This window comes from Lygodium microphyllum, chromosome 26 (genome assembly GCF_053477565.2).
Source record: "Lygodium microphyllum isolate KBCC chromosome 26, Lygodium_microphyllum_v1.1.10, whole genome shotgun sequence".
Classification (NCBI taxonomy): Eukaryota; Viridiplantae; Streptophyta; class Polypodiopsida; order Schizaeales; family Lygodiaceae; genus Lygodium; species Lygodium microphyllum.
The window spans coordinates 87,187,378-87,214,186 of NC_141160.1; the positions used below are offsets into that span (position 1 = coordinate 87,187,378).

A 26,809-nucleotide genomic window follows, 5' to 3' on the forward strand; every position below is an offset into this window, starting at 1 on the left:
AACGAATTTATGGTTCATTAAAAGCTAGTATCAAAGCATGGTAGCATGCTAATGATGCAATTAGCTATGTAATTCATGAAGAGCTTCAATTAGATTAGGACTCAAAAAATCACCAAGAGGTGGATAGAATCAAGGGGTTCATCCTACATTTTAGGGGTTCACCTATAGTTGTACTTCAAGCCTATTTAAAAGTACCCTCGTCAGTGGAATGAATGACAAGTGTGCATTTTGTAAGTCTATCTCTCACGGATTTCTTGTGTAGGCAACATTAGCACTAATTTCTTGAATATTGATCCATTATCCTTAAGTTCAAGGGGCCTTAGAATAGGGTGCGATTCATATACATAGGCTTGGATCTATATGAGACTATGGATGGGCGGGGAGCTCATTTTGTGCTTGCACAATTTCTTACTTTAATGTTTGGGAGAGTAGTTCATAGTATCACATGAAAGCTTTGCACATTTAATGTGATAAGGCCATATCCTTGTTACAAATTAGCTCATGGAATGCCAATTGATATCATTTGCACGACACAAAATATATGAACATAAGACCTTAAAAAATGAGACACTTGAACTATAAGACCTTGACAAAATGAGACACTAAAGTGTAAGATGATGACAAAATAAGATGCTAAATACTTACATACAAGACCTTGAAATGAGACACTAAACAATAAGACCTTGACAAAATGAGTCACTAAATCTTCTATCTTCTTTAAGAGGATATATATATTTTTTGGGGGGGATGGGGGAGGGGCCACATGGTGCATGTAGAGCACCCTCTACAAAACCTCCTTGATTGCCGTGTGGTACTGCACCTGCCCATGTGCAAACTTGCATGCTCGCAAATGCACCCAGCCACATGTGCGACCCTGCTTGCACAGACTTGGCGCAAAGTGCCACCAATGTAAAAGCTTGAAATGAGACACTACATCTTCTATCTTCTTTAAGAGATATTTTGGGGGGAGGGGACACGGGACACATGTGGAGCCCCCCTTTACAAAACATCCCTGATTACCACGTAGTACCGCAATAGCCCGTGTGCAAACTTGCCACTTGCAAATGCACCCGACCACTTGCATGACTCTGCCCGCCTAGACTTGGCGCAAAGACCCAGGCACCAACATAAGAGCTTGAAATGAGACACTAAGGCTGGTTACACACCAGGCATGGACAGAGAGCAGGTGGAAAAAGAGACATCCGCTACCCTACATGTCAAAAGGTCATTGTGCCCAATTTTTGCGGTTGGTGGACACTTCTGGGCGGGGGATCTCCCCCGTCCTGAATTTCAGGTGCGTCCAATGTACAAGACGACAACACCCTTTTGGTGAAATTCTTGGGTGCACTTTAGTGTGTAAACAATACAATGGGCAACTTGCACCTCCTGGCCGCCGGTGTGCAACCAGCCTAAATAGTAAAATGTTAAGGCATTGAAAGAATGAGACGTCAAATAAGCTCATTCATACTGTCGAAGTCGGGGTGAAGAAACATGGTCTAGAAGGGTTGAATCCAAGTATATACACCGATAACTATCCAACATGGCCTGAAAGCAGAGAAGCGAGGGAGGGGGAGAGAGAGAGGAGAATGCCGGCTCTCACACTCTACACTAATGTTCCTGTGGATGAGGTCTCGTCATCCGACATTTTGCAGGAAGTCTCAAGGACAGTTGCTCATCACCTCAACAAGCCCGAAAAGGTACCCGCCTTCTCCTCCTCCTTTCTCTTAGTTGCTTTTCCTGCAGATAATTCTGTTTACTGAATGGCTGCCTACCTTCTTTAGTTGTTATTCATGCATTGGCATCTATCTTTATCTTTATGTACGTATATCAAGAGACATCTGTCGCTTTTGACTCTAAGACGTCTTATCTCGGACACATCTCTATGTACTATAACATTTTTTTTGTTTGTGTGCGTGACTGGTAGAGAGACACGAGAGAGAGAGAGAGAGAGAGAGAGAGAGAGAGAGAGAGAGAGAGAGAGAGAGAGAGAGAGAGAGAGAGCACTTTTGCATGGTTTTGTCCATGAGCAGTTTATGCAAGCACATCACCTACCACTATTGCACAGATAGATGGTTTGCATAAGTAGCTAATCAGCATATAGATGCATACATGTAGCTTGATTCTTGTGTTCTTGCAACTCACGCACACAACATGCACCGAGTGTCAAAAATTTAAGTCCATCTTTCATACGTTGATCATTTATGCATGAATTTATCCCTATGCAATCATATTAAGAAGAAGGAGACACCAGCATAGTAAATATTATTTGCAATAAGCACTCTTATCCTTTTTCTTAAATGTACTATTTTGATCTATTTTCAAGTTGGGCATAAAGAAACAACTCATTCCTCCATTGGTCTTTGAAGGTGCAAGTTAATGAAGTTTCAAAGATTAAATTCCAATCCAAAATGTCTTAGGATAGATAGTACATGACTTTTTGTTGGATGGGAGCTATTGAAAATTAGCCATCTTCATCGAATCTAGCTTGTATTCCAAATATCTAAGCACAACACATGGTGGCTAGCCTATGAATGGCTGCAAGAGAGGTCGGACTTTAAAGTCCACAATCAATGGATAGACATGCTGATTAACCCTTGGTGAGAAAATGCATATTTACGTGCTGGTACAACCTATGAGTCCAAGTTAAGGACATAACACAAGTATCAATGCCAATGATACTATAGGAACATGATACAAACCACGAGTCTAAGTTAGGGACATGTTGCAAGATTTCAAACTTGATGATAAGCTGCAAGGACGACATGATACAACCTATGAGTCCAAAATGTTAGAAGTGGGTGCAACAAGGGAAGCATGAGAATCTGCTATAATAGATTGCACAAACGGAAGAGAGAAGTGAAACATTGCAAAAGAACTTAGAAGATAGATGCTTGGGAAATGGAATCCATTTACCAAGACGAGACAATACAAAACCAACGGTGAGCCATTGGGTGTGTGGGCATTGGCACCGACTCCCTCTCTTCAATAGGACTTGCATGTGATGATGTATGCACATAGTGATCAGAGGAAGAGCTAAGCCTATAAATAGGCCCAACACATGAATTAGTTGACTAATAATCTGCGGCCATAAAAATACAGTTAGCCGGTCTAAAAAATGCCAGTTTGGCCATAGCAGGCGACCAAAAATAGATTGAGCACATCACACTTTGGTAAAAGCACCCAATCCGCATGACATGCACATACTTACTCATGAGTTGCCAAATCCACTAAGACACACTCTTAGATCATGGATGATTTGATACAATACGATATACAATGATAATGACTCATCATATTACATACAACAATGACCATTAGATACCCAAGTAGTGAGTGATCAAGCCACCACTAAGGTGTCTCAGAGAGAACTCGATGTCAGTGTCGATCATACCAGCTCTTAAAAATAGAAAGTAGTCATAGCATCTTTCTATGTTTGTCAATGATGCCTTTGCAGTAGCATACGTGACCATGGATTCTTTGCCTTTGGCTAGACGGCCAAAGTATTTTCTCATGCGAGCCTAGACTAGGAGCAAATCTGTTAGCAGTCATGTTTGTCATGCCTTGTCATCTCCTACCTGTGAGCCTCAGTCTGAGTCAGATGAGGACTTTAGGAGCTCTGACTTGTCTAAATCACCCCTCTTCTGCTGCTGTCGCCTCATCTCCAACTGCCCAGGCGGCCCCTCCAGGTGGCCATTCTTCTTGCGTTTGCTGCAGACGACTACTCCCGAGGTTGCCATGTCATCAAACGACTCCTGCTTGCGTTTTCCATCAGGCGGCCCCTCTTTCAGCTGGGCGACACATCATCCGGCTGTGTTTTGCAGATCTGGTGGTCGTTTCCACTCCTGGCGGCTCATCTCCTGCTGGCGACCCACTCCCAGGCTGTGTTTTGGCTGGCGGCTTCTGTTCTGGTGATCTTCATCAGCTACCTTTGCGTTTTGCAGCTCCAGGTGTATGTAGGCTATCACAGCCTGCGTTTTGGTGGCTGGTGACCAGACTGCTAGTCCTACTTCGGCTTCGGCACAGTTTTCTTTGGTGTTTTGCAGATTGGAAGATGTCTTCTCATCAGTTTACGGGCTTTGATGACTCAGATGACGAGCTTTTGTCTCGACACTCATTTGAACGGAGGCATGATTTTTATCAGGAGGACCGTCGTCCGGAGTCTATTCCTCTTTCCCGTCCCCCTTCTATTCATGTATCTCGGCGATCCCCTTCCAGTGGGCCGAAGATGCAGCCTTTGGTACCCCCTGTACAGGTACCCGTACTTCCTCAACTGCCCAAAGAGGACCGGTTGGATGGCTCCAACTTTTCTCTATGGTCTTGCAAGGTGGAGTGTATCTTGGACTCCTTCGATCTTTGGGAGCTTGTTTATGTTCCTATTCCTCGGCCTCAGGTGGATCCCGCAGATGGGACATCTATGGATCGTGCAGCCTTATGGGAACGGCTTAATTCTAGAGCCAGATCTTTTCTCTTTTTGAGTTTGCAGGATTCTGTCCTTGTTCATGTTCACAGGTTGAAGACTGCAGCAGGCGTGTGGAGAAAGCTCGCGTCTCTCTATCAATAGAAGACGTTTGCCCACCGGATATCTCTCGAAAAGAAGTTGCGGATGCTCGCTATTGATGATAGTCCTTCCATGAAGGACCACATCAACAGATTACAGGATATGAGGGATGAGCTTGCATCCCTCGGTCGGACGATATCTTTTGAAGACATGGCTATGATTCTTTTGACTCAGCTGCCATCGCCTCGGTTTGATGTCTTCTACACCAGCCTACTTACATCGAGGACCCGTGAGAAGCTTCTATGGGAGGAGCTATCCCCGCTTGTCTTGGAGCATGACGAGCGACTCTGAGAGGTCAGTGCTAGTGGATCCGACTCCACTAGAGCCTTTGTTGCAGGTTCGGGAGGACAGAAGAAGAAGAAGACGAAGTCAACGGCTAAGAAGAAGGACAGTTTTTCAGGCTCTGACTCAGATTCAGAGAGCCCGAAGTGCCCACACTGTGGGAAAGGGACACATCCCGAGGAGAAATGCTGGAAGAAGTACCCTCACCTTTGTCCGGGAGCGAAGGGTGGATCTACATCGGAGCCTTCTTCTACCTCTACATCTGCTGTTACCCATGAGTCAGTGTTTCTTCATATCCATGCTTTGGAGGAGGATCCTTCTTCCGTGACTGCAGTGTCTTGTGCGCAACCTTGGTTAGTGGACAGTGGTGCTTGGAGTCATATGACTCCCCGAGGTTATTTGTTACAGGATCTTCGTCCATCAGAGGGTTCAGTCACTGTTGGTGACATTTTATCGGTGCCTATTAGTGGTGTTGGCACATTGCCTTTGTTTACCGACCGACCTTCGAGCTCCTTTTCACAGGCCCTACATGTTCCGGATTTGGGCCTTCCCCTCCTCTCAGTTTATGGCCTTACGAGGCTTGGCACACGAGTGATCTTCACCGAGCATGCCGTTGTTATTGAGGATTCTCTTACAGGGGCTGTCTTATCTATAGGTTGGTAGGAGAGCGGGCTTTACAGGCTCCATTCCCCTTCTTTGATGCAGGGTCCTCCGAGGCATTCTATTGCTACACCCGTTCCCGCTTGTGCACCTTCTATTCCACAGGTTTCTTCCCATCCCCCACCTCCTCCGGTGGCTCCCTCGTACCTCCCATCCCTTTCAGAGGGGGACGATCTCGGTGATGAGGCTGTGGATTCCCTGGCCCCTAGTGTTTTAGAGGGGGATTCCCAGGATCGTGAGGAGCTCCTTCAGCGGCAGTCTACATCGACGGACTTCATCGACCTTGGCATTCCTCTTGCCACCCCAGGATCCGTTTCTCCCTTGGCCTTCAGCCACATCTAGGATCTGAGAGGGGGTGTTAGCAGTCATGTTTGTCTTGCCTTGTCATCTCCTGCCTGTGAGCCTCAGTCTGAGTCAGATGAGGACTTTAGGAGCTCTGACTTGTCTATCACTTGTTTTGACGGAGGAGGTAGCTCATTCTAGAGCACTCAGTTTATTGCATTTCAGTGCATTTTCTCCTCTAGTCGGGATTTTATGTGCATTTCCCGAGGCAGTTTCTGCATTCTTCAGCCTGCCTCACCTGCCGGACATTGTCCACCCTTTCCGGGATTTTTCTAAGCATTCCTGGCATTTTTACCAGCATTAAATGCTTGTCGGATCAGCATTAAATGCTGGTCGGACATATTTATGGCCTCAAATTTCAGGTCGGCCAGTTTTTGGGTTTTTTGGCTATTTATAGCCATTTCCCACTTGGCAGTCAGTTGTATTATCATCTTCCCTCCTTCTTTGGCAGGTGCACACTCCGACTCCGTCATCTTCCTCCGTCTTCGGTGGTGCCGTCATCATCAGCCTGATCTGGTGCCCTCACTGACGCTTCGAGCTGCGTGCAGGGGCTGATCAGTCCACAGTTTTGCATTCAGCATTCATTACAGTCAGTGCAGATTTTCTTCCTTCATTTTTTGCTGTCTCTCTCTCCTCCTCTGTGTTCGTTCTTCCGTTGCGCACTCTCACAAAATCTTGCTCTTTGTCAAGCAACATAACTCATCATGAACTTGTTAGACAGTGTCATTTCTTGGACAGTCGGCCAGTCGGACAACAGAGCAGTATGGCCAGAGTGGATGCCACGTCAATTGGTCGGACAGGGTGCCATGTGGCATTGTTTCTGCAGTCGGCTGCATTAAATGTAGCTGACCTGGTGCTGGGAATTCCTATTCTTCGGCTATTTATAGTCGGTTTTATGGCACACTCCAGCATTCATTATTTTGGATTCTGATCTTGAGATCTGTCGTGCGGAGTTGACCAAAGCTCAATCTCATTGGGACAAATTGAATGCCAGGATTCGATCTTTTGTGTTTCTGTCTTGCACCACGGTCGTGATAGCTCACATCGAGCACTTGACGGTGGCTCGTGATATATGACTGGAGCTCGACCAGATGTACAACCGGATGACTCTAATGAAGAGGGTTTCTTTGGAGGTGCAGATGCAGACTTTGTTCGTGAATAAGTCTTCTTTGCTTCAGGAACGCATCAAGAAGCTTCGGCAACTTCAGATGCAGGTTCAAAATGCGGGGAAGCCTATTTCCTCCGAAGACATAGCGATCACTTTACGATCACTTTACTATCCCAGTTGCCGCCACGATTCAGTGCATTTTATTCCGCTCTTATTGCATCAGGGCGGGAGTCGACTCTTCGGTGGGAAGAGTTGGTTCCTATGGTCTTGGACTAGGAGGAACAATTGAAGGGACAGAATGCTTCCAAAACGGAGGCATTGGTTGGTCTAGCCTCTTAGAAGAAGGGGAAGGACCAAAAGAAGAAGGAGGACAACAAATCCAAGAAGGACAAGGAGAAGGAATCGACTTGCCATATTTGTGGAAAGACCGGTCACTGGAAGAAGGATTGCCTCGACAAAGACAAGAAGGATACTAAGAAGAAGGACACGAAGGACTTTGGAGCGGTGGTTGCACCCTCATCAGCTGCTTTTCTACACTTAGCAGTCATTGAGGACTCTACACCAAAGACTTCTAATGCTGCGATGATAGCTTCCCAGGCTCGAGAGTGGATTGTGGACAGTGGTGCCTCACGGCACATGACTCCTTTTGTTGGTGTTGCCCATTTGCGACTTTCGTGTGGGCAGATTCTCATTGGAGACAGCTCTTCAGTGTCTATTGAGATGCAACTTATTCCAGATGGACGTGGTGGTACCCACACCTCTGAGGTGTTGCATGTGCCAGGATTGGGGTATCATTTACTTTCAGTTCATAAGATTTGTGCTCTTGGCCTCTTGGTGGAGTTTGACAGTGATATTGTTCGAGTCCTTGATCGTGGATCGAGGGAGGTTCTCTTTGCAGGGTATGAGGAGAATGGGGTTTACAAATTGAAGTCTTCTTCAGCTCTTACTTCTCTTCTTCTTAGTTCTCAGACATAGTTAGAGCTATGGCATGCTCGGTTTGGCCACCTGAACTATGAGTACCTTTGGAAGGTGTCGCGAGGGTCGTTTGTCCGAGGCTTGCCAGACATAGTGGTGAGCCATCAGCCATGTGTCTCCGGCATTTGTGGGAAACTGCATCAGGATGCGATTCCTAACAAAGCTTCTAGGCGGTCTACTTCACCCATGGAGCTTGTATCTACGGATCTTTGTGGCCCGATGAGGACCGAGTCCGTGAAGGGGAGCTTTTACTTCATGTTGATTGTAGATGACTACAACAGGATGACTTGGGCCTATTTCTTGACTTTGAAGTCGGAGGCTTTCTCTCACTTCAAGGATTGGCTTCTCTTTGAGGAGAACTGTTTTGGCCGGCAATTGAAGACCTTGCGTTCAGACAAGGGAGGTGAATTTATGTCTATAATGAGTTTGCTTGTTCTTGTGCAGATAGGTGCATTCACGAGCAGTTTGCTAACACCAACACTTCCCAAGAGAATGGTATTTTGGAGCGGAAGAACCGAAGTGTTATCGAGATGGCACGCATCATGATGGAGCATCGACAGACATCTTAGTTTCTGTGGGCCGAGGCAGTGGCTACCACAGTTCACATCCTTAATCGATCTCCCACTTTGGCCATAGACAGGATGACACCTTTTGAGGCTTACTTCGGGACTAAGCTTGATGTCTCTTATTTCAGGATCTTTGGATGTGACGCTTATGTGCACACTCCGAAGACGCAGCGTGATAAGTTTGAGGCGGCTTCTTGATGGCAAGTTTTTGTTGGCTATAGCTCCCAGTCCCAAGGTTATCGTTTGTTTGATCTCGTCAAGCAGGATGTCTACACGAGCCGAGATGTGTGGTTCGTGGAAGTTCCGGCCACAGAGGGGGGTGAGGAGCACCCCGTCCTTGGAGATCCAGGGGAGAGTTGGGCTCCTGAGACAGTTCCTTTGGAGCCAGAGCATGGAGATTCTTCTTCTAATTCAGAGTCTTCTCTTCCACTGGCCATCCCCGAGGAGCTTCCGTCGGTGGATGTTCCTGAGTCTTCAGCAGATGGAGAGCGACGGGGAGAGGTTTGCCCTCCTTCTCGTTGGGCCCCTGACACACTCCGAGATTCAGGGATCGAGGGGGTCCTTGAGGAGTGGGAACTGTAGGATGGACGGTGGAGGTCATGGAGGAACCAGGCACATTCTTCGGAGCTTTTCTGCTCCAACTATTGTTTGCTAACTTGTGTTATGTAGGATCAAGAGCCCACTTCAGTGAAGGAGGCTTTGCAGTCTGATCATTGGCGGAAGGCCTTGGAAGCCGAGTTGGAGGCTATTGAGAGGAATGGCACTTGGTCTCTTGTGCCTTGTCCCTCTCACAAGAAGGTGATTGGTGTCAAGTGGGTCTTCAAGACCAAGTACCTTAGTGATTGGTTCTTTGGACAAGCACAAGGCTCGCCTTGTTGCTGAAGGTTTTGCTCAGTGCCCGGGCATTGATTTCCATGATACTTTTGCCCCCACTGCTTGTATGGTGACTATTCGAGCTGTTCTTGCCTTGGCTAGCCATAGGAAATGGCTTGTTTATTAGTTGGATGTGAAGTTGACCTTTCTTAATGGTGACTTGCATGAGGAGATCTATGTTGAGCAGCCTCCTGGCTTTGGATCCTCGGATGGGAAAGTTTACAGGTTGAAGAAGGCCTTGTATGGCCTCAAGCAGGCTCTGTGTGCATGGAACGAGAAGATTGACTCGTTTCTTCAGTCGAAGTTGGGATATTGGCGCTCTATGGCCGATTCGCAGCTTTATGTGCACACTTCTGAGGTTGGTCGTGTGTTGTTTGTGTTATATGTTGATGATTTGATTTTGATAGGGGATCATGCACAGGTCCGAGAGACCAAGACAACTTTACATTAGGCATTTGAGATGACGGATTTGGGGCTTCTTCATTTCTTCTTGGGTTAGGAGATTTATCAATCTCAGAGGGGGATTTTCATCTCTCAGCAAAGGTACATTCAGGAGCTCTTGTTGACTTTTGAGATGGAGACTTGTCGGCCCATTACTACTCCTATGGATCCGAATTGGAAGGCCACTTCACACTCAGATTCTCCCGTGATGGTGCTTCCCGCTACCGTCAGTTGATTGGATTCTTGATTTGGCTTCTCAACACTCGTGTTGAACTTTGTTTTGCTGTGGGTCTTTTGGCAGGGTTCATGATGGAACCCAAACAGGTGCATTGGCAGGCTGCCCTGAGGATTCTTCGGTATTTGAGGGGGACCCCTGACTTAGGGATTTCTTATCCCGCAGGTACAAATGCTTCAGATCTGGTTCTTGCAGGTTGGAGTGACTTGGATACTATTTTACCTAGGGTACAGGTGTTATCTCTTGGAGTAGTAAGAAGTAGCCCACGGTAGCTCTTTCTTCTACTGAGGCGGAGTATCGGGCTGCGTCTTCCACCACATGTGAGGTTGTGTGGCTTCGGAGATTGTTGGAGGAGCTTGGCTGCCCTCAGCCTCATCCTACTCTTCTGCGGTGTGACAATGAGAGTTGCATTGCCTTGGTACGGAATCCAGTACTCCATGCCCGGATGAAGCACATTGAGGTCCAGTATCACTTCATTCGGAAGAAGCTTTTGGATGGGACCATTGATGTGGAGTATTGCAAGACGGAGGATAATCTTGCAGATTTGTTTACGAAGGCGCTTCCCCAGGCTCTTTTTCGGCAGTATTCCAGATCCCTCGGTCTTTTGACCCATCCATGATCTGAGAGGGGGTGTTAGACAGTGTCATTTCTTGGACAATCGGCCAGTCGAACAGCAGAGCAGTACGGCCAGAGTGGATGCCATGTTAGCTGGTCGAACAGGGTGCCACGTGTCACAGTTTTTGCTGACTTCTGAGACTTCTTTGAGAGTGCGCAACGGAAAGGAAAGTGAACATGGAGAGGAGACATAAAGAGAACATAGGTGAGAAGGAACAGTCTGACAGCAATGGCTAAAGGGTACAAGGCTGCAACGGTTAGCCTCAACACGTAGCTCTATGCATCAGCATGGGTGCCTGAAACTAGCCTTCCTTCACGGATAGGGTGGTTTAACCTGATTAAGCACTTAATTACAGCAATTAGCAAATGAACATAAACTGAAATGCTCACTTTACCTTCATAAACTTGGACAATGGACACCCTGTTGGCCCCAAAACTGGTGCCCTATTCGGTATTTCTTTAATTTCAATTGCTGATGGATAAATTACAAGCCGAGATTTCACAATCTCCTTGGCTGATTCAAAAGCCCCTTGTTGTTCCAATAATCAGCAAAGCATTCGAGTAAATTGCCCCTTGATTTTCACCGAGGACTTGCTCTAATGGAACCTCGACTGGTCAAATGCTGCCCCAAATTCAGAATAGATGGGCTGGAATCTAAAATCCTCACAATTCCACGAAGTTTCCGGTGCTGATTTCAGTGTACAATGCCTTTGACTGATGGCACGGGTCCCAAGGTGGCTGCTAAACCCTAATTACTGCTGTAATTTAGGGTTTACAGTAGTAAACTCTCTGCTGTCCACCAAATTTGGCTGTACTTTGCTACCCATGGTTGAGAATTGCTGAGAATACTTGAGCATAGATTGGAGGAGATGAGAGAATGCTGTAGAAAGAGAGAAAATCAGCTGAAATGTATTTTCTGATTCGTAGCTCTGATGACAAAACTGATGGCACCAACAGCTTCAAAAGGGGGGTAAAACACCAGCTCGGATGGCGAGCCCTTCTCTCCTACCGCCGCTTCTCTTGAGGCGGAAGAGAAAACCTGCTGCCCCCTGTCCTGTCGTGGCGCGCGATCAGTTGTCGTCGCCTCTTGGAGCCAAATCTGATCACCTCCTCTCCCTTCACCAAGCTCCGAATGGCTGCCATTCAGCTTCCACCACCCTTCAACAGCCTTCTCCCTAGTTGCATGGGAAAGTTTTGCCAAGTGGCAGCCTTCCAAATGCATTTTCAGCCATTAACTAAATTTTTCAGAATTAATCAATTCTGAAAATTAATTTCAGCCCTGTTGACATTGCCCAAAATTAAACATGCCCATCAGGAATGAAATTGGCTAGGCCATTTGCAACTTGGAGTGGCTCCCAACCTTTGTTGACCCTTAGACTAGCATTAATTAATTAATTAATGCTAGTCCCTAGTGTCACCACTGACACTTATTGGCCAAACAATTGTTCTAGGGTCCAACCTGGCACTAACTAACAACCAAAACCCAGTTGGCATAACTTAACACAACTTTTGCCTTTAACACCCACTGCATCCTCGGGGTCCTTGGCTCGTTCCCATGAAATAACTGCCATGTGCATCACATGTGCTAAATAACCTTGCACACTTGATTAGTAACTTAATCAAATGTTACTAGCAAGATTAAAGCATCTCAAAATTTCACGTCCCCGTGACAGTGCCAGACAATAGTAGGGGGATGGGAGAATGAGGAGGGACAGTTGATCATGAAGGATCGATCATGAAGGATCAATGATGGATAATGAGAGTGAGAGGGCTAGGCAAATTGGGGCCACAAGTGGTAATAAAATGGCCAGGCCCATAAGTGGATGTCTAGGATAGCTTATAGTGCCCAAAAAGAAATGCACTAATGTGCCCTCCATTTGAAGTGCCTAAAGCACTTAAAATGAGAGACAAATACAATGTCAAAGTTCCTAATGTCCTCGTCTGACTTAGACTGAGGCTCACAGGTAAGAGATGACCATATAAGACACATATGCTTGCTAACACCCCCTCTCAAATCGTGGATGTGGTTGAAGGCCAAGAGTTTGGAAGAGTACCAATGCCAATGAAGTTCCTTGTTGCAGAATACCAACCAAGGAGCAAAACCCCCTCTCCAAATAAAAAGCTGATCAAATGGAAGGCCACCAGAGGCGAATGGACATGGAGAGACTATCTTGCAACAAATCACCTTGTGGAGTCATATGACTTGATACACCATTGTCAAGGAGCCAATGTTGCTTAGAAGACAAGATAGTCGAAGAAGGCTCCTCCACCTAATGAATGTGTAGAAATAGGAACTCAGTGGTAATTGTTGGTAATGAAGTAGAGGTTTACGGACACTTCGATGTAGATCTTGTGAGAGTGCACAACGAGAGGGAAACATGAACACAGAGAGAGAGAGAGAGAGAGAGAGAGAGAGAGAGAGAGAGAGAGAGAGAGAGAGAGAGAGCAAAAGATGAGGGAAGAGTATTGCACTGATTGAAGAAGGATGTTGATACAATGATAATGGACTGATCAGTTCCTTGCATCAGGCCAAAGTGTTAGTGAGGGCACTAGATCAGGCTGATGACAATGGTAGCGCCAAGCATGGAGAGTCGGAGTGTGGACTTGCAAAGGGAAGGTTGAAGATTGAAGAGTGTGTGTGTTTGCCAAGTGGGGGATGCAACTACAAATAGCAACAACAGCAAAAAACTGAGCTCTTTGATCCAAGAGAGGCCATAAATGCTAGCCGACCAGCAATAAGTGCTGGTTATACAGAAAGAAATGCTAAAAAATAGGGGACGTCTCGAAAAAATCCTAGATGACAAAGACAATGTTTGGCGGGTGTAGGCAGGTTGTGGAAAGCAGTAACTGGCCTAGGAATGCACACAAGAAGCCGACAAATAAAGAAAATGCACCTAAACTTCAGAGCTGCTATGTCTTTGTCAAACTTTGACAGGAGCTCACAACTAAGAGATGACATATTGACATGACTAACATAGGTAGGCTAACATTCCCTCTCAGATCTTGGGAGTGGCTGAAGACCCAACAACCTCTATGTGATGAAGCATAGAAGCTTGGGTTAAAGACTTTGTGAAGAGATCTACCGTGTTGTCCTTTGTGGGACAGTAGGCCACCGCCAACTCGGAATCGATGATCCGCTCTTGAACATAGTGGTATTGAACCTTGATGTGCTTTGTGTGAGCATGAAACACAGGGCTCTTGGCCAGAGCTAGAGAACTCTCTAGTTGTCCACACGCAATTCCATAGGTCTTGACTGAGGAAAGCCAATCTCTACCAACATCTGGCGAAGCCAAACCGCCTCCATAGTTGTAGAACGTAAGGCACGATACTCTGCCTCTATAGAAAAAAGAGCCAAAGTAGGATATTGCTTGCTGCTCCATGAGATAATATCGGATCCAAGGGAGAAGGCATAACTTGAAGTGGACCTCTGTGAATCCACATCACTTGCCTAGTCAGAATCACTCCAACTAGAGAGAGTAACCCCCTCTCCATACATGATCCCCTAGGATGGAGTCCCTCGTAAATAACGAAGAAGGCGCAAGGCCGCGCTCCAATGCTTCTGAGTGGGAGTCTTCACGAAAATACGCAAGGCCGGACTCCAATGCTTTTGAGTGGGAGTCTTCATGAAAGAAGATAACAGAGCCACAACAAAAGAAATATCCAGCAGAGTGTGAATAAGCCAAATGAGGGAGCCAACAAGACACTTGAAGTAGGTGGCATCTGTAAGGGGAACTCCAATTGCCAAAAGCTTGGACTTTGGGTCCGTGGGGCATGAAATAGGTTGAGAATTGGCCATACCAAACTCTGAGAGAAGCTCGGAAATGTACTTGTGTTGTGAAACAAAAATGCCTTGTGCCATCTGATAAATCTTCAAATCAAGGAAGAAGTGAAGGATCCCTAGATCCGTCATGTCAAACTTCTATTGCAAAATCACGAGTACGATCAACCTCTTGAGTATGGATCCCTGTAATGATAAGATCATACATATACAAGATGAGCAAAACACACGTCACCGGCAACTTGGAAGTATAGGTTGGGGTCATGAGTGAAGCGGCGGAAGCCACTTTGAAGAAAGAAGTGATCAATCTGCTGGTACCAAGCTAGGGAAGCTTGCTTTAGGCCATAGAGAGGCTTTTGCAACTTGTAGACATGGTCCTCCTTCCCTTGCACAAGAAAACCAGGAGGTTGGGAAACATAAATCTCTTCCTCAAGGATACCATTCAAGAAGGTAGCCTTTATGTCCATTTGGTAAACAGGCCAGTAGTGGTAGGTTGCGAGAACCAAAATAACGTGAATAGTAGACATTCAAGCTGTAGGTGCAAAAGTCTCAAAATAGTCCAACTGTGTCCTCTGAGCAAAACCATTGGCAAACAAGCCTAGCTTTGTGCTTGTCCAAGGAACTATTTGCAAGGTACTTGGTCTTATAGACCCACTTCACACCTATTACCTTTTGCTGTGGGAGATGTGGAACCAACTCCCAAGTTCGATTATGCTCGATGGAATCAAGCTCCTCTTGCATGGCCTGACACCAAATATCCTGTGCAAGAGCCTCCTCAACTGTAGTAGGGTCACTAGCATGAAGAATCTGTGACATAAGAGTATAGTTCACACAAAGTGAACTACTCCGTTGGGCCTGTAAGGGAGCTGATCTACGTGGACCTGTAGGAGAAGCAAGAAAGTGAGAAACACTGGAATCTTGCATGAGCTGTTGCTACCAACAGGGAATTCGAATAGGCTCATCCTACTGCGAGGGAGATTGTATAGCCTTCGGTACCTGGAATGCACCTTGCAGAAGTAGAAACTCCCCTTTACCAAGGGAAGGAATCTCCTCCTCCTTTGAAAAAGGCTTCCCATTTGATGGCCAAGGATCTTAAGAAGACTCTGGAGGGGAGACAGAAGGGGTGGGAGTATGCAACGTAGTAGTAGTCACATCCGTTAGAGGTAGTAGGGAAGCTGGGTCAATCGATGATAAAGAATCACCTACAATAGAACAATTAATAGGATCCTCGGAGGCTGAAGCCTCATCGAAGATTACATCCTTGCTCACCTCAAGCTTCCATGTCATCGGGTCGTAGAGTCGATAGCCCTTCGTGGTAGTGTTGTAGCCCACAAAGATAAGCATCTTAAAGGACTTCAAGTTAAGCTTCGTCTTCCTTTTTGTCTTGCCCACATGGACAAATGCATCACATCCAAATATGCTAAAATGAGACATGGAAGGCTTTTGACCAAAGAAAGCCTCGCAAGGAGTCACGTCCTGTAATGCAAAAATTGGGGAGCGGTTGGGGATGTGAACAGCAATAGCAGCCGCCTCGCCCCAAAGGATATGAGGAAGACCTCGATGCTCCATGGTCGATTGGGGCTATCTCTAGCATGGCCTGATTCGCATGCTCCACCACACCATTCTTCGAAGGTGTGTCTGGATGGGTATACTCCACCCAAATGCCATGATCCCTGCAAAACTGAGAAAAGAGGTTAGAAGTAAATTCGCCACCATGATTTGCTCATACACCATGAACTTTGGAAGTAGTTTGTGTCTCCACAAACACCTTCCACTCGTAGAAACGGGAGTATGCCTTGCTCTTATACTCCAAAATATAAGGCCACACATAATGACCAAAGTCATCTATAATCAACATCAAATACTTGGCTTTCCAAGGGAGGCCGTGCCCATAGGACCGCAAAGGTCAGTGTGAACCAACTCAAGTGGGGTAGAATCCCTCTTAGTGGCAACTTGGGGATGGGGTTGCCTATGCTACTTCCCCCTCAAATAGCTAGGGCACAAGGTGTGAATAGGAGGGAAATTAGGAAGTCCCTCTACCATCTTCTTCCTAGAAGTCGCTGGATCACATCAAAGTGAAGATAACTATAATGAGCATACCAAAGCAGCCCAATCTCGTGGGAAGACCGTGCGGCTAAGGCTATGAGCGTGTAAAGCACACCCTCCTGGGAGCGTGTCCAAAGAACAATTCTTGTGGAAGCATCCTCCATTGTCACCGCATCTTGTGTAAAGACCACACGGGTACCAAGCCATGTAAGACCACGAACAAACAACATGTTAAAACCTAAATCTGGTACATAGAACACTTTGGCCGAAGAAGATTTCCTGTTGGGCAATAAAGGAATAGTCCCCACTCCTTGAACGAGAATTGTAGAGTTGTCACCAATGGTGATTGTGCCTCCTTTGGCACTCAGGTCATGAAGCCAATACTGTCTATAGGTCATGTGAGAAGAGGCCCCACTGTCAACGAACCAAAGCTTCTCTTGAGTGGAAGAAGCAAGAGTTGTATCTTCCTTGGCAAATACATGCACAAAAATAGATTGTCGTCGTTGGGGCAGCCTTTGAATCCTTTGAATTCTTCTCCTTAGGTTGCAAATGGGGGTACTTTTGCCAACACTTCCCCTCGAGATGAGTGCCCTTCCCATAGTGTGGGCACTTGGGCCCCTACCCTCTCTTATCCTTCTTGTTCTCCTGCTTCTTGTCCTTGGCCTGTGGCTTCTTCTTCTTCCCTCCACCTATACTTGTAGTAAATGCATTTGTGGAGCCAGAACTACGGGCCCTAACCTCTCTGAGTTGCTTGTTCTGCTCCAAGACAAGTGGTGAAAGCTCCTCCCATAAGAGCATCTGTAACCAGCCTTCCTTCTGTGGATGGGTGGTAAATCCTTGATTACAACTTAATTACAGCAGCAAACAATAATTGCAAATCTGAAAATACAAATTTACCTACTGATCTTGGACCACGCACACCCCATTGACCCCACAATTGGTGCCCCTTTCAGTATTTCTTTAGCTTTATTGAAGAAGAAGTTGATTTATAATGGGATTCTCCCAATCCCCTTCGCAATCCAAACTCCCCTTGTTGTCCAAAGTGACAAGCAAGTCTTCCATTTGATTGGCCCTTTGATTCGGGGACTTAATTGGCCTTCACCCACTTCATAGACGATGGAAATACCAAAAATTCAATGGCTGGCTAGTTCTCCACCTGAATTTAGCTGAAATAATACACCTTCAGCCTTGAAAAATCCAAGTCTTGGAGCTTCCAATTTTTTGGCATGCTTCTCAAGGCTGCTGCTAAACCCTAATTTTTGCTGTAAATTAGGATTTATAGCAAAGAAATTTGCAATTTCTCAACCTCCAAGGGTCCAAATGCTGAGATCTTCGAAGCAAGGCTGTGAAATGGTTGGGAGATGAGAGAGAAAGCTATAGAGAGAGAAAATTCAGAGTTTTGTCGCGAAGAATGATTGCAAAACAGTCAAATGCAGTTGTTGCCCTGCCACAATAGTATTAAATGTTGTCACCTACGGCTCAGCCTTGAAAAATCCAAGTCTTGGAGCTTCCAATTTTTTGGCATGCTTCTCAAGGCTGCTGCTAAACCCTAATTTTTGCTGTAAATTAGGATTTATAGCAAAGAAATTTGCAATTTCTCAACCTCCAAGGGTCCAAATGCTGAGATCTTCGAAGCAAGGCTGTGAAATGGTTGGGAGATGAGAGAGAAAGCTATAGAGAGAGAAAATTCAGAGTTTTGTCGCGAAGAATGATTGCAAAACAGTCAAATGCAGTTGTTGCCCTGCCACAATAGTATTAAATGTTGTCACCTACGGCTGAGACATCCAAATCAGCTATCACCTTGTACTTGGATGCAATCGCCTAGCTATGGAGGGTCCGAATCTACAATCGCCTCCTCAAAACTAATTCATGGCTGGTTGCAATGGTTGAAAATAGGCTAGCCCTGGCTACTCATAGCTCTCCCACATTTGCTACAGCAAGAATGATCTCGTTTTTCCTCTTCTTTAGCCTTTTATCAACGTGTATGGGCAAGTTTGCCAAGTGGCAGCCTTCCAAAATGGTTTTTCCAACATTATCCATCATTAAATATTGATTTTCGGTGTTTAATTACAGAAAATTAATCTAATAGTTATTTCGGTGCCGAGAAAAATAATACGACTGGCCAATAATTAAATGGCTAGGCATCTTCAACTCCCAAGTCTCTTTGTGCCATCTTTGACTATTAGATCGGCGTTAGGTACCATTAAACGCCACATCTCTAGTGTCACCAACAGACACTTATGGCCAAATGAATGACCTAGGTCAACAATTGACACGAGATACTACAAAGTACCTGTGTAACATAATTTATAGCAACTTTTGCCTTTGACATCCCGTGATTTTCTCGGGTCCCGAACTCGTAAATTTACTTTAACCCTAGTTGCACCTCACATGTGCAACATTTACTTAATCATGTGATTAAAAATTAATCCATATGTTAAGTGAGGTTTCAAAAATACATGTCCTCATGACAATCCACCCCCTTGAAATCCTTGCAATCGTCCTTGATTGCATTGCCAAATGCATCAAAAGCGAAGTACTACACTAGAATTTCCATAGGGCATCATAGTGAACACAACATTGCACACTGTTGTTCAACCATTCCATATGGCCAACATATGCTGAAAATTACCAGCCAATATAGCATAACATAAGACTCACAAAGGATCTCAGAAACATTGCCAGAGTATCATGTGACCACATCGAGCATAACGGATGCAAATGTACAGTTTCAAAGTTGGAGTGAAAACCATACCGATCTGCATACCAAACATAGTGACTAGTACATTGAATAGTGATCTCTTGGCAAATATACTGTTCAGGTACAGTACCTTGAATATATGCCAAATATATTCGAGATTCACTACTTCTAAAGCTTTCCATTACTGAGGAGTGGAGGTGCTAGCTGCCTCACAAGCATCAGGTAATATTTTGGACCTTTGCTATGCGGAACTTGATTGAGCTAGAACTAAAGTCGGCTCTAATTGGAAAGCATCAAGGTAAAGCTGCAACAACTGAGGATGGTCTGCCAAGTCAGCCTCCTCGATCCATTTGGCATCCATTGATGAGTAATTCTGAAACTTCACCAAGTATCTTCTCGAATCCTTATCCATGATCTTCCTCTCTTTGTGTGGCAAAATCTGCTCTAGTACTAGTATTTCATCGAGCTTTTCAGCCTCTGGCTGAATTTCAGCAGATATATTCTTTGGCACATCTCCATGAAAAGGTCTAAGCAAGCTTACGTGAAAGGCATTGTGTATCTACTAGTGTGGAGGGAATTTCAGCCTATAGCATGCATCATTGATCCTCTCCAACACTTGAAATGGTCCATAATATCTCATAGACAGCTTTGGATACAATCGCTCTTTGCCCTTCATCTTTTTCAGCCATGCATTTTCAAATCACAGCAATACATAATTACCCTGTGGAAAGTGCAAAGCATGCCTACGACGATCAGCTGCTCTCTTTTGCTTATCCTGTGATATTTGAAGTGCACACTTAACCTTCTGATTAGTCCTTGCACGCAGCCCAAAGCGTCAATGAGGGCACTAGATCAGGCTGATGATGATGGCAACACCAACCACGGAGCGTCGGAGTGTTAGAGTGTGCACGTGCAAAGGGGAAGACTGAAGACTGAAGAGAGAGAGTATCTCCCAAGTGGAGGGTGCAGCTATAAATAGCAAGAGCACCAAAAAATTGGGCGACTTGATCCAAGAGAGGCCATAAATGCTGGCTGATCAGCAATAGACGCTGGATAGAAATGCTAGAAAAAATAGGGGACACCACGGAAAAATCCCAGATGACTAACACAATGTTTGGCAGGTGTAGGTAGGTTGTGGAAAGTAGTAACTGGCCTAGGAATGCACATAGTAAGCTGACAAATAAAGAAAATACACCTAAAGTGCCAGAGCTTCTATGTCTTCGTTAGATTGTGATAGGAGCTCACAACTAGGAGATGACAGACTAACATGACTAGCACAAGTAGGCTAAAAGATCCACCCTTCACTCTTGGATAAAGGTGAGGGTATTTCCTCTAGCACTTCTCCTTGGGGATACGCAACCTTTCACCAATGAGGAGACCTGGGATATCCTCTATGCTTTCCCACAAAATTTGTGTCAAAGTTTGAACATGTCTCTAACTTTTTCCTCTTCCCTTTTTTTGCTTGGCTTGTCTTGTGCTTGCAAAGAAGCCCACAAAAGCATGGCTATGGGCATAGGCTCTACAAGAATCTATCTCACTATGGTGCGCATCCTACTTAAGCACCAATGGGACTAGCTCCTCCCAAGTGATAGTCTCTCGGCTATGAGAAGCAAGAAGACTGGTGTAGAACACATCATATGTTGGTGATGGAAGATGTGAGAGAAGTGTTGGAGCTAGATCCTTTGAATAAATGTCTTGACCAAGGGATGCAAGCTCATCTTGAACTTGGGATTTGGTAGAAAGATGCTAATCTCTTCCAAACTATGAAGAAAGGCTCTAAATGCAGAAAACACAAAACCAATCGTATGACAAAACACATATTGATAAACACAGGACACAGTTAGGGTTAGGGTAACTCAGAGATAGTGAACACAATGAATAATAAAGTGAATGAATAATGAATATACAATCCTCATGTAGGAAGCACACTATGCAATGAATACTGAGCCTTGAACTCTCTTATCTTTGGGATTAAGGCAAAGGTTTATGAGCTGTAGAGTGTGTGGTACTCTGAATGGATCTCGAATTGCAATAAAGGCAGCTTCTATGTGTCAAACACTAGCCAATGCAGCCAAGGAAGGCTGCATCTGATACAGATGGCAATGCACCGGAGAGAAAGACTAAAAACGTAGGTACTTGAGGAGAGAGAAAAACCAAAGACATTTGTTAGGTGCAAATAAAGCAAATAGAGGAGAGAGAGTCTGGGGCCTAGGCGGTAGTTGGTGTTGAGAGAGAGAGAGAGAGAGAGAGAGAGAGAGAGAGAGAGAGAGTACGAGAGAGAGAGTACGAGAGAGATACACAAGACATGCTCCCAAAGAATGATTCATATTGATGTAGAGTTAGTATATATAGGTGAGACCCAAGTCAAGTGAGAGATGATATATATAGTTGTAACATCCCCACTCAAACAAAGGTCTCTGGCTGCGAGTAAAAACCCTTGGGGAGAATAAGGGAAAAACCCGAGTTCCTACACATACCTACGATACAAAAATGATTTACTATAAAGTTTTCTTGAATGCAATGATACATGCCTCAATCAGCGAGACAAGAACTTGGAACAATACCAAGTGCATGTCTTAATGAACTAAAGTGAGCTTTACTAAGAGCTTTTGTGAAGATGTCTGCAACCATTTGATCACTGGGACAATGCTCCACCATAATGGGACCTTTTTTGACTTCATGTCGAACATAATGTAAGGATCAAGGTATTCATCATGAGTTTACAGTTCCTTATTCTCCTCAGCAAAATGGTGTTGCTCAGCGCAAAAATCGCACTATTCTTAATGCTATACGTTGCATGCTTATACACTCTGGTTTGTCTCAAAAGTTTTGGACTGAAGCACTTCTAACAGCCGTTTTTATTCAGAATCATCTTCCAACAACTGCACCTGCTGGTAAAATTCCTATAACAATCTGGACAAGGAAGACACCTTTAGTCTCTCACTTTCGCACATTTGGCTGCATTGCTTATATTCATGTGCCCAAGGACACTCGACATAAGTTGGATCCTCCAGGTTTGAAGGTTATTTTTCTTGGTTATTCAAATAATTCCAAAGGTTACAAATTTTATGATCCTTCTACTCAAAAGGTTATCATTAGTCGTGATGCTATATTTGATGAGAAGACTATGGGTGGCACATGGTCGTCAGATGTTTCAGATGATACACAGTCTTTTCCTAGTGCATTTTCTTACTTGCTTTGTGAGTCTACTAATTTTGATGATCATAAACCTTCTTCACCTCCAAAGAAGATTGATGAAAATTTAGAGATATATGTCGATCTTCCTATTGAGATAGAGCATGGATTCTATTCTATTGAATATGATGTCTTTGATGATGCTATGTCTGTCCAAGAGGATCCAATATCGTATATGGAAGCTATTAATTCGTCTCAAAGGGATCAATGGCAAGAAGCTATGCAAGCTGAGTACGATTCTTTAATCTCCAAAGGTACATGGATTCTTACTGAACTTCCCCAAATCGTGTTTCTATCAAATGTAAATGGGTTTATTAAATCAAGACCAAAGTTGATGGCTCGTTTGATGAGTTCAAAGCACGACTTGTTGCAAAAGGTTACTCGCAGATTGCAAGAGTAGATTATCAAGAAACATTTTCTCCCATTGTGCGCTCCACAACTGTTCGTATGCTTTTGGCTTTTGTAACACTATTTGATCTAGAAATTCACCAAATGGATGTTTCTCAATGGAGATCTTGAAGAAGAAATCTATATGGAGCAACCTAAAGGTTTTATGATTGCAGGAAAGGAGCATCTTGTATGCGAGCTTCATCGTGCATATATGGATTGAAGCAAGCCTCTCGTGCTTGGTATATTAAGATTGATCAGTTCCTCACATCTAAAGGTTTTGTTGCATGTTTTGCTGACCCAAATCTTTACATCAAAAGGGAGGACAAATGTTTTATTATTCTTGCTCTATATGTCGATGATACTATTCTTGTGTCAAATAATATTGCTTTTTTGGATGCTATGAAGAAGCTTGAACATAATGATAATGAATAGCAATATGCTTTGATTTACTATGTTGTATATAGTCTTTGGTAAGACAAATAGTACTTTGGTTGTCGCATCGAAGAGGTGTACTAGATGATGAAGGATGTTTCAAATCTGTAAGTAGTTGTCGAAGCCAAACTAGCTCGCGAGCTGCTAATGATGTAGCAACATATTCGGCCTTAATTGTAGAAACCGCAACACATCGTTGTTTCTTGCTGGACCAAGAAACCAAACATCCATTTACAAAGAAACAATTCCCACTTGTAGATCGCATGGATAAATGTGAACTTGCCCAATCAGCATCTGTATATCCAATAAGGTCAAGAGAAGTTGAAGAAGATAAAGAAGAATCCTCTCGACGATGATAAATAAGACCAAACTCCTTAGTACCCTTGAGGTACTTAAGAATACGTTTTGCAGTACTCCAATGAATAGTGGAAGGGGAAGAAATATACTGTCCCAAAAAGTTAGCTGCAAATAAAATATCTTGTCTTATGTTTAAACCAATAAATTGAAGACAACTAATAAGATTAGCAAAAGGTTGATGAATGGCTGATTCTTCATTGCGTGTTGTAGATGTACCCTTGGTAGAGCTTGAAAGAATGGGAGTGTTGGCAGAGTGCGCATTTGTCAACCCAAACTTCTTAACAATATCATTAATAAACTTTGTCTGGCGAAGAAGAAGAATGCCTTGTTGTCGGTGTCATTGAACTTGAATACCCAAATAAAATGGTATCTCATCAAGATCCACCATTTCAAATGCAGTCGATAAAAGCTTCTTCATAGCATCTAAGAAAGCAATATTATTTGACACAAGAATAGTATCATCAACATATAGAGCAAGAATAATAAAACATTTGTCCTCCCTTTTGATGTAAAGATTTGGGTCAGCAAAACATGCAACAAAACCTTTAGATGTGAGGAACTGATTAATCTTAATATACCAAGCACAAGAGGCTTGCTTCAATCCATATATGCACGATGAAGCTCGCATACAAGATGCTCCTTTCCTGCAATCATAAAATCTTTAGGTTGCTCCATATAGATTTCTTCTTCAAGATCTCCATTGAGAAAAGCCGTTTTAACATCCATTTGGTGAATTTCTAGATCAAATAGTGTTGCAAAAGCCAAAAGTATACGAACAGTTGTGGAGCGCACAATGGGAGAAAATGTTTCTTGATAATCTACTCTTGCAATCTGCGAGTAACCTTTTGCAACAAGTCGTGCTTTGAACTTATCAAACGAGCCATCAGCTTTGGTCTTGGTTTTATAAACCCATTTACATTTGATAGGAACATGATTTGGGGGGAGTTCAGTAAGAATCCATGTACCTTTGGAGATTAAAGAATCGTACTCAGCTTGCATAGCTTCTTGCCATTGATCCCTTTGAGACGAATTAATAGTTTCCATATACAATATTGGATCCTCTTGGACAGACATAGCATCATCAAAGACATCATATTCAATAGAATAGAATCCATGCTCTATCTCAATAGGAAGATCGACATATATCTCTAAATTTTCATCAATCTTCTTTGGAGGTGAAGGAGGTTTATGATCATCAAAATTAGTAGACTCACATAGCAAGTAAGAAAATGCACTAGGAAAAGACTGTGTATCATCTGAAACATCTGACGACCATGTGCCACCCATAGTCTTCTCATCAAATATAGCATCACGACTAATGATAACCTTTTGAGTAGAAGGATCATAAAATTTGTAACCTTTGGAATGATTTGAATAACCAAGAAAAATAACCTTCAAACCTGGAGGATCCAACTTATGTCGAGTGTCCTTGGGCACATGAATATAAGCAATGCAGCCAAATGTGCGAAAGTGAGAGACTAAAGGTGTCTTCCTTGTCCAGATTGTTATAGGAATTTTACCAGCAGGTGCAGTTGTTGGAAGATGATTCTGAATAAAAACGGCTGTTAGAAGTGCTTCAGTCCAAAACTTTCGAGACAAACCAGAGTGTATAAGCATGCAACGTATAGCATTAAGAATAGTGCGATTTTTGCGCTGAGCAACACCATTTTGCTGAGGAGAATAAGGAACTGTAAACTCATGATGAATACCTTGATCCTTACATTATGTTCGACATGAAGTCAAAAAAGGTCCCATTATGGTGGAGCATTGTCCCAGTGATCAAATGGTTGCAGACATCTTCACAAAAGCTCTTAGTGAAGCTCACTTTAGTTCATTAAGACATGCACTTGGTATTGTTCCAAGTTCTTGTCTCGCTGATTGAGGCATGTATCATTGCATTCAAGAAAACTTTATAGTAAATCATTTTTGTATCGTAGGTATGTGTAGGAACTCGGGTTTTTCCCTTATTCTCCCCAAGGGTTTTTACTCGCAGCCAGAGACCTTTGTTTGAGTGGGGATGTTACAACTATATATATCATCTCTCACTTGACTTGGGATATCATCCTTGTTAGACAAAATAGTGATGATATTGTCATATAAAGGATCTTTGATGGTATGAAGAAGTTGAGTAACAATCTGATTTTTGGCAACAGGAGTGCCGGCAGCACCAAGCTGATGGATAATGTCTTTAAAAGCCTTGATATGAGAGTGCATAGAAGTACCAACCTTATATTGAAGATTCTTTAAACGAGTTTGGAGATATAAAATTTTGGTGACTGATTTCTTCTCAAACGTTGAGATAAGATACTCCCAAACAGCATGAGAGGTTTCTAGATGAAAGACATTCAACATAAGTGAGTCAGGAAGTGCAGACAATATATAACGACGAGCCGCTTTGTCACAACGAATCCAATCAATATGATCAATTTTCCATTGTTCAAATAACAGGCCATCAGTAATCAGAGAATTGTCATTCATCACATCAATAGGTTGAACTGGGCAAGACAGGTCGCCCAAAACATATCAAATAATTCGTCACCTTCAAGAATTAGCATCATCTTTGCTTTCCACCCAGGAAAGCCTTGTCCTTGGAAGAAGGGAACCGAACGTTGGCCAGACAGATATCCGTTAACAATTAAGCAATTGGCCATGCCTGTATCTCAAGAGAAAACAAATAAGATGAGATCGCAGAATGTGCAAGACGAGATGACGTGTATAAGAAAAGTGCTATTTCGGTCAAACAAAGAACGTGAACGAGAATTAAAGATCGCTAAAAATAGCAAGATGTTTGCTTGTCGTAATCAACGTCATTAACGAAGACGAGCGATTAATGAACTGTAATTGGGGATTAACGAACTATAATTAGAATTACAGTTTTAAATAAAGAATCGCAGATTCGAGCAGAATTGTTGTCTTGAATCCTGAATTGTCATAACTTTTGATCCAGAACTCCGATTGACAAGCAGTTTTGACAGGATTCGAGAGCACGACGAGAGCTACACATCCAGACCTGGTTTTGTTTTTAAAGACAAAATTAACTAATACTTCTAATTTGAACAAGTTCATGTATCAAATCATCACTTGTGCAAAGAATTTAATCAAGTATAAACAATGAAACAACTTATCTTCCTTGTTGTTGCTAGGCATCCATAGCTTTGATACCATGTTGAGAGAGAGAGAGAGAGAGAGAGAGAGAGAGAGAGAGAGAGAGAGAGAGAGATACACAAGACATGCTCCCAAAGAATGATTCATATT

The 26,809-nt window shown here is 43.8% G+C and overlaps 1 protein-coding gene and 1 long non-coding RNA gene across 7 annotated transcripts in view; one reads left to right on the plus strand and one right to left on the minus strand.

Annotated features, from left to right (window-relative positions):
* The first annotated feature begins 1,401 nt into the window (after nt 1-1,401).
* LOC148013504 (uncharacterized) overlaps nt 1,402-26,809 on the plus strand; it is a 60,133-nt gene continuing 34,725 nt past the window's right edge. For 3 of the 6 annotated variants that reach the window (XR_015688856.1, XR_015688857.1, XM_087668008.1), the window contains exon 1: nt 1,438-1,697. Coding sequence is in view for 1 of the 6 variants with exons in the window: in XM_087668008.1 (XP_087524134.1) it covers nt 1,587-1,697 (111 nt within the window). In the remaining 5 variants the exon portion in view is untranslated. Of the gene's footprint in view, nt 1,698-26,809 lie in introns of all 6 variants that reach the window. The other 3 variants (XR_015688858.1, XM_087668007.1, XM_087668006.1) reach the window with 3 other exon arrangements.
* LOC148013505 (uncharacterized) overlaps nt 1,607-26,809 on the minus strand; it is a 57,407-nt gene continuing 32,204 nt past the window's right edge. Inside the window, exon 3 of the long non-coding RNA XR_015688860.1 lies at nt 1,607-1,737. This is a non-coding gene — a long non-coding RNA (uncharacterized LOC148013505). The remainder of the gene's footprint in view (nt 1,738-26,809) is intronic.